Raw genomic sequence first — 8,445 nt, forward strand, 5'->3', positions numbered from 1 at the left:
CGAGAGCATCTGGATTAAAATAAATGGGGCAAGGAATAAAAAGAATCATAGAATCATAGAATAGCAGAGTTGGAAGGGGCCTATAAGGCCATCGAGTCCAACCCCCTGCTCAATGCAGGAATCCACCCTAAAGCATCCCTGACAGATGGTTGTCCAGCTGCCTCTTGAATGCCTCTAGTGTGGGAGAGACCACACTAGAACATGATAATCGGAGTCTACTACCGACCACCCAATCAAGGAGAAGACGAGGACGAAACTTTTGAGAAACAAATTGCCAGTGTTTCACGGAAGTGTGATGTAGTAGTAATGGGGGACTTCAATTACCCTGATATCTGTTGGGAGACCAATACTGCCAAAAGCGGCCCTTCCAAGAAATTTCTGACATGTGTGGGAGAAAGTGGAGGAAGGAACTACAGGATCGGCAATCCTTGACTTGGTATTGACCAATAGGGATGACTTAGTGGATAAAGTGGCACTTACGGGAACTCTGGGGGAAAGTGACCACATCATACTTGAATTCTTGATTATGAAGGAGACAAAAGTTGAGTGTAGGCATACACGTACTCTGGATTTTAGGAAAGCTGATTTTAATAAACTCAGAACTATGATAAGTAAGGTCACATGGCAAAAAAGCCTAATAAGAAAAGGAATGCAGGATGGGTGGGAGTATTTAAAAAAGGAAATTTTAAAGGCACAGTTACAAACAATTCCAACAAGGAGAAAAGATAAAAGACAACAGAGGAAACCAATGTGGCTCCACAAAAAGCTTAGAGATGACCTTAAAACAAAAAGGGATACATATAGGAAGTGGAAGGAAGGCCAGGCTACAAAAGAAGAGTACAGACAAGTGGCGCAGAAGTGCTGAAATGGCGTCAGGAGTGAGCTGAGATTAGCGAGGGATGCTAAAAGCAATAAAAAGGCTTTCTTCAGATATGTGAGTAGTAAAAGACAGATGAAAGAAATAGTGGTTCAACTGCTTAATGAGGATGGCAAATTGATAACAGATGACAAAGAAAAGGCTGAAGTGCTCAATTCCTACTTTGCCTCAGTCTTCTCCCAAAAACGGGTCTATGAACCCCCTGGAAAAAGTGAAGCAGAAGCTGAGGGGGCAGGATTACAGTTTGAGATTGATAAACAAATGGTCAAAGAACACCTAATTTCCCTGAATGAGTTCAAATCTCCATGGCCCGATGAACTATATCCTAGAGTAATGAAGGAGCTAGCGGAAGAACTCTCAGAAACTTTGTCTATTATCTTTGCAAAATCATGGAAGACGGGTGAGGTGCCGGACGACTGGAGGAGGGCTAACGTTGTCCCTATCTTCAAAAAGGGCAAAAAGGAGGAACCTGGGAACTACAGACCAGTCAGTCTGACATCCATCCCTGGGAAAATTCTGGAGCAGATTATAAAGAAGTCAATCTGTAAACACCTTGAAATCAATGCGGTGATTACTAACATGGATTTGTCAAGAATAAGTCCTGTCAGACAAATTTGATCTCATTTTTTGATAAAGTAATCTCCCTTGTGGACCGTGGGAATGCTGTGGACGTCATATCTTGACTTCAGCAAAGCTTTTGACAAAGTACCACATGACATTCTGATTAACAAACTAGCTAAAAGTGGGCTAGATGGAACAACTATTAGGTGGATTCACAGTTGGCTACAGAATTGGACTCAAAGAGTACTTGTCAATGGAACCTTCTCAAACTGGGGAGAGGCAACGAGTGGGGTACCGCAGGGCTCAGTCCTGGGCCCAGTGCTCTTCAACATTTTTATTAATGATTGGACGAGGAGGTGCAGGGAACGCTGATCAAATTTGCAGATGACACAAAATTGGGTGGGATAGCTAATTCCCTGGAAGACAGAAACAAACTTCAAAGTGATCTTGATAGGCTGGAGTGCTGGGCTGAAAGCAACAGGATGAAATTTAATAGGGATAAATGCCAAGTTCTACATTTAGGAAATAGAAACCAAAGGCACAGTTACAAGATGGGGGATACTTGACTCAGCAATACTACAAACGAGAAGGTTCTTGGAATTGTTGTAGATTGCAAGCTGAATTCAACAGTGCGATATGGCTGCAAAAAAGGCAAATGCTATTTTGGGCTGCATTATTAGAAGTATATCTTCCAAATCACGTGAGGTACTGGTTCCTCTCTATTCGGCCCTGGTTAGGCCTCATCTAGAGTATTGTGTCCAGTTCTGGGCTCCACACTTCAAGAAGGATGCAGACAAGCTGGAGCGTGTTCAGAGGAGGGCAACCAGGATGATCTGGGGTCTGGAAACAAAGCCCTATGAAGAGAGACTGAAAGAACTGGGCATGTTTAGCCTGGAGAAGAGAAGATTGAGGGGAGACATGATAGCACTCTTCAAATACTTAAAAGGTTGTCACACAGAGGAGGGCCAGGATCTCTTCTCGATCCTCCCAGAGTGCAGGACACGGAATAACGGGCTCAAGTTAAAGGAAGCCAGATTCCAGCTGGACATCAGGAAAAACTTCCTGACTGTTAGAGCAGTACGACAATGGAATCATTTACCTAGGGAGGTTGTGGGCTCTCCCACACTAGCGGCCTTCAAGAGGCAGCTGGACAACCATCTGTCAGGAATGCTTTAGGGTGGATTCCTGCATTGAGCAGGGGGTTGGACTCGATGGCCTTGTAGGCCCCTTCCAACTCTGCTATTCTATGATTCTAAGTCTCACTTTTATCTCCAGCTACTGAGTTCCAATATCCTCTAATATCCAATAAAGCCAATGTCCATGTGGCTTTATTGCAACCAAAACCTATGCATCTTTACTCAGCATTCAGTCCCACTTCGTTCAATGGATACTCATTGGGAAGGAACAAGAAAGGAAGATTGTGTGTGTATACACACAAGCACCTCTTTTTTGGGCCCTTTCCTTTGTTCAACATTTTCCTTCCCTTGAGTTCTTACATACAGGAAGTGGAAGGAAGGCCAGGCTACAAACGAAGATTACAGACAGGTAGCACAGATGTGCCGAAATGGCATCAGGAAGGCTAAAGCTGAGAATGAGCTGAGATTAGTGATTAAAAGACAGAGGAAAGAAATCATGGTTCAACTACTCAATGAGGATGGCAAATTGATAACAGATGGCAAATAAAGGCTGAAGTGCTCAATTCCTACTTTGGCTCAGTCTTCTCCCAAAAGTGGGTCCATGACCCCCCTAGAAAAAGTGAAGCACAAGCTGAGGAAGCAGGATTGCAGTTTGAGATTGATGAACAAATAGTCAAGGAACACCTAATTTCTTTGAATGAGTTCAAATCTCCAGGTCCCAATGAACTGCATCCTAGGGTAATAAAGGAGCTAGCAGAAGAACTCTCAGAACCACTGTCTATAATCTTTGCAAAATCATGAAAGGTGGGTGAGCTGCTGGACGACTGGAGGAGGGCTAACGTTGTCCCTATCTTCAAAAAGGGCAAAAAGGAGGCACCGGGGAACTACAGACCAGTCAGTCTGACATCCATCCCTGGGAATTTTTTGGAGCAGATTATAAAGAAGTCAATCTGTAAGCACCTTGAAAACAATGCAGTGATTACTAGAAGCCAGCATGGATTTGTCAAGGATAAATCCTGTGAGGCTAATTTGATCTCATTTTTTGATCAGGTAACTTTCCTTGTGGACTGTGGGAATGCTGTGGATATAATATATCTTGACATCAGCAAAGCTTTTGACAAAGTGCCCCAAGACATTCTGATTAACAAACTAGCTAAAAGTGGGCTAGATGGAACAACTAGGTGGATACATAGTTGGCTACAGAATTGGACTCAAAGAGTGCCTTCAACGGTGCCTTCTCAAACTTGGGGGATGTAACGAGTGGGGTACTGCAGGGCTCAGTCATGTGCCCAGTGCTCTTCAACATTTTTATTAATGATTTGGATGAGGAGGTGCAGGGAGCACTTATCAAGTTTCCAGATGACACAAAATTGGGTGGAATAGCTAATATCCTGGAAGACAGAAACAAACTTCAAAGTGATCTTGATAGACTGGAGTGCTGGGCTGAAAACAACAGAATGAAATTTAATAGGGATAAATGCCAAGTTCTACATCTAGGGAAAAGCAACCAATTGCACAGTTACAATGCACTCCCTTCACAAGCTGCTTTTTTTCCATTCAGGGTAAATATAGAGACTTTTCCGTTGTTGAGTGGAATGACTGAATGACCATTCAGTAAAAACAAATCCATCAGCAGTCACCCAGCAAGATAAAATATGGGAAAATATTAACAAAGGTTCTGGAGGATAGCTGTGGCATTTTTCCAGTATTGGGGAGAACAGAGCAAATGTGCAATATGGTTGGGCACTGAAGAGGAGCTGCATAGCTGACATTTTGGAAACCTTAATGGTGGAAGGTACTAAAAATCACATTTTCCACCCAAAGTCTTGCTGGTCCATTTCTCTTTCCACTGCTGTGATACTTGCATGTCATAGATGCTGGCAGAGATTATGGTTCCATTTCTCAATATCTCTGTCCCAAATCTTTTTATTTCTTGACACTACACAATACGATACGGGGTTTTCTAAAGCAGCACGAACAGATTTCATCATAAAAGCCCCCTGCTAACCCCAGCAGCACCTTTAACATATCCAGAAATGTGTTCTTGTTGTACCGCTTCTGTTTTAGCTGAAGCTGTTCAGTGTTCAGATATAAATGTTCTTCTGAAAAGCAAAAGTGGCCCATATGTTGAGAGAGTTTCTTTTACTTTTTGTTAGAAGCTGTTTTCAATAAAACAGTTGCAAAATAAAAGATATGCAATAGTGTATACTCCTTCCTCTTTCGAGTTCTGCCTCGAAAAAGGACTTTGAAAATCTGTATCTTCTGTGCTCAGTTATTACACATAGCTACACATAGCTGAGAACTGTATGTGCTCTACAAATTTGAACCTCCTGTGTGTTTCCTCATATTTTCAATCAAATTATTACATAGTAGAAATATGCATAAGGGAAATTATTCTACACATTTTATGGTGTGCCGTTGCTTGTAGCAGTAATTGAAGTACCTTTTCCACTTATGAAAGTACTAATTTTATTTGCTTTTATTGCTTTTCTAGATGCAATTATTTATTTAGTGTGTTTTGGCTTTATTAAATTATGTTTACTATAGGAACATCATAAAAATGTATGAAAGTAACACATCAGCCACTGCTGCCCGGTGACCTGTATTGGAAGAATCGAGTGTTATTTTTCATATCCAAACTTAATAGAATAAAGTAGGAATAAAAAGATAATCTACCCATGAAAATAATGCAATTTCCAGATAATATAATAATACACCTGGACAATGTGATTTCATAAATCTCAGCTCTAAAATTTACATGAGCTTGTTGTTCTGGGGGCATTTTAGGAGTCATGGTGTTTGAGGATGGATTTGGAATGAGAAATATAACTAAGAGGGGAGATTTTACTTCTTTGTATTATAGAGTTTTTGTGTGCTTACCTGTATTGCATCTGTAAAGTTGGTACAATCATGATGGTTGAAACAACAAATAAACAAGTTTACATCTACAGAGGGGAGAGAAGGAAATAAGCCTGTTTTACTTGGTGCAAACAGAAGTTCCCTGAAAAAGTAAACTGGAAAAGCTTAATGGGCCTCTATAGGCTTCCAGAACTGCACTTGGGAGCCCAGCTCATCGTGTCTCTCTGCCATTCCTCATATGCAAGGTCTCATTTAGCCAGTGAAGCTCTCTCTGAACTGTACCACGTTAGACTGCAAGTGGAGGCTCACATGACTGAACATTGATCCATACAAAAGAAATACTCCATAAACACGGAAAGACAGGGAGAAAGGTTTCAGCCTATCCTTCTCCTAGACCTGTCAGCTTTCTATATGCAGGGCTCTGTTTTGCAGTCAGAGGAGCATTCACTTGTGTAGGCACCCACCTACAGCCTGAAATGGAACTGCCCTGACCTGGGGTTACTACTTGGGGGGATAGAACCAGCGAGCCCCAGGTTCTCTGAGACCCTCTGGGCTATGCTGTGTGTCCCATTCTCAAGCTGCAGTTTGGGATGCGGGTGGGGATTTAGCAGAAAAATCAGAGGAAAACATGTTTCTACTGCTGTTTCTAGCTGTATTTGGTAAAACAAATTATCAGAGAAAAAATAAATGTGACTCAACATTTTGGGACTCAGTAACTAACAACATCCCAGGGAAGTTGTAGACTCTTTTCCCATTAAGATTTTGAGAAAAATCTAGATGAATATCTATCAATAACAGCTGGATGTTGTTATTATTATTATTATTATTATTATTATTAATTATTTATTTATATAGCACCATCAATGTACATGGTGCTGTACAGAGTAAAACAGTAAATAGCAAGACCCTGCCGCATAGGCTTACAATCTAATAAAATCATAGTAAAACAATAAGGAGGGGAAGAGAACGCCAACAGGTACAGGGTAGGGTAAGCAGGCACAGGGTAGGGTAAAAGTAACAGTAGAAGTCTGCACAACATCAAGTTTTAAAAGCTTTAGGAAAAGGAAAAGTTTTTAGTTGAGCTTTAAAAGCTGCGGTTGAACTTGTGCAATAAAAACATTTAATCTGCTGAGCTTCAAAAATACAGAATTTTCTCATTCTTTCTCAGAATCTCATGTTAATACATTAAATGAATGCCCACTAGTATTCAAAAGTTGAGAAGCTCTTCTACTTTGTGTTATTGCTGCTTTCACATTCATAATTACAATGAGTGACTTTTTGTATATCTGATTTTAGTCAGGATTTATTTGACAAGTCCTGATTTTATTCGTTCACAAACTAAGCATCTTGAGCTGCAATCTTTTACTTAATTCCTAGGTAGTAAGTCCCATTGTACTCAATAGGCTTAAGTCTGAGTAGACATGTGTAAGATGCACTCTTAGTATGCACTCTTAGTCTCCTCCTCTAGGGAGGAAGTGCCATTGAAATCAGTGGGAGATTGCACTTTTACTGCTTCTGATTTTCTTCAAGATTCTTTATGTTCCAGTAACAGGTTTTACAACTGCCGAGAGAGAGGGAGGGAGAGGGAGAGGGAGGGAGAGTATATGACAAGAGAAACATTGGTTTTACTGTTGACTCATTGCCAAATCATCCAATAATTTTAATTGAACGGACACACTTTTCCAATTCTGTTTTGTAGCCGAAAATTGCTGACAAGAATTTAACCTATGCTGAACTGGAACTCATCAAACCTCACCAGGAATCAAAAGGCATTTCCACTATGACTGTCTATGCTCAGATTCTCTTTGAGGAAAACAAGATGTAATGTATGTCCAGAATAGAGCCTATTTACCAGAGCATATTTAATTCTCCCTGTTCTGTTTATTTATAAAATGTTACAGAATTGTCCTTTTTTCTTTTATCCCATTCCTGTTCTGTTTTTATAAGATTTCTAAATTGTACTTCGGTGGAGTCTGTGTTTGCCACAGCAAGAGATGCTCTTTTACCTACCTGCTGAGTGTTGAATTCTCTGTCTCAACCACTTCTCTGTTACATGTGTTTTTCAGTTACAACAGCAGGCCATGCTCATTAACAGTTCTAGCTTCTTAGCTGTGCCAGAATGCTGTATAAGAAGTCCAGTTTTATAGATTATAGATGTGGGAAGACTTCTACAAGAACTTCCCAGGCAAACACCTTTTATCAGTCCTTGTCCTCTGGGGCTCCCAAGTGCTGGCCCAGTATAATGTAGTCAATGCAGTATTGGGGGTGGGGGGAATAGATGTTTATGTGAAAAAGTGATACCACAGGAAGGCAAAAAGAGTGGTTGCACACCAATGAACAAAGAAAGGAGAGAAGAAGCGGGTAGGATGAGGGGAACAATAATAAACACCATTAAACAAATATCCTTCCCTCCATCAAAAGTTTCATGACAGCCCTTCCTTCTTAGTTGAACAGCCCTGTAATGTTCCTCTTTGATATCTTTATTTGTCCTTTTACCTCAGCCAAACACACACACACATTGTTGGCATGTATTTCCATTAATGGACATCCCTTGTGGAAGCCAACCCATGTTTGGAAAATGGCACATGCTATTAAGTACTCTGTGATTTGGTTATTTGGCCACGTCAAGTAAAGAGCCTCCCAGCTTTTCCTGGAGTCTTCAGGGCTGTCACTTCACACCACTGTACTGTCACCTACATTCTAATTTGTGCTAGAACAAAATGATTGGATGAGAGGAAGAAGTGCCCTCTGGAGACTCTGAGAAAATGGCTAAACAACAGTCCCCTTGCCCCAAACTGATGGATTTGGGGAGGTGGCTTACATTGTTTTTTACACTACACTCTTACATTGTTATGATTTTATTAGAATGTAAGCCTATGCGGCAGGGTCTTGCTATTTACTGTTTTACTCTGTACAGCACCATGTACATTGATGGTGGTATATAAATAATAATAATAATAATAATAATAATAATAATAATAATAATAATAATAAATAAAGGTCAGTATTTGA

The 8,445-nt window shown here is 40.6% G+C and overlaps 1 protein-coding gene across 1 annotated transcript in view; it reads left to right on the top strand.

Moving 5' to 3' along the window:
* The window catches only part of VSTM4 (V-set and transmembrane domain containing 4), a 121,187-nt gene extending 113,908 nt beyond the window's left edge, over positions 1-7,279 (top strand). Inside the window, exon 8 of the mRNA XM_063125881.1 lies at positions 7,133-7,279. Coding sequence (XP_062981951.1) covers positions 7,133-7,258 — 126 coding nt within the window. The 3' untranslated portion in view covers positions 7,259-7,279. The remainder of the gene's footprint in view (positions 1-7,132) is intronic.
* Positions 7,280-8,445: the final 1,166 nt, after the last annotated feature.

This window comes from Elgaria multicarinata, chromosome 5 (genome assembly GCF_023053635.1).
Source record: "Elgaria multicarinata webbii isolate HBS135686 ecotype San Diego chromosome 5, rElgMul1.1.pri, whole genome shotgun sequence".
Classification (NCBI taxonomy): Eukaryota; Metazoa; Chordata; class Lepidosauria; order Squamata; family Anguidae; genus Elgaria; species Elgaria multicarinata.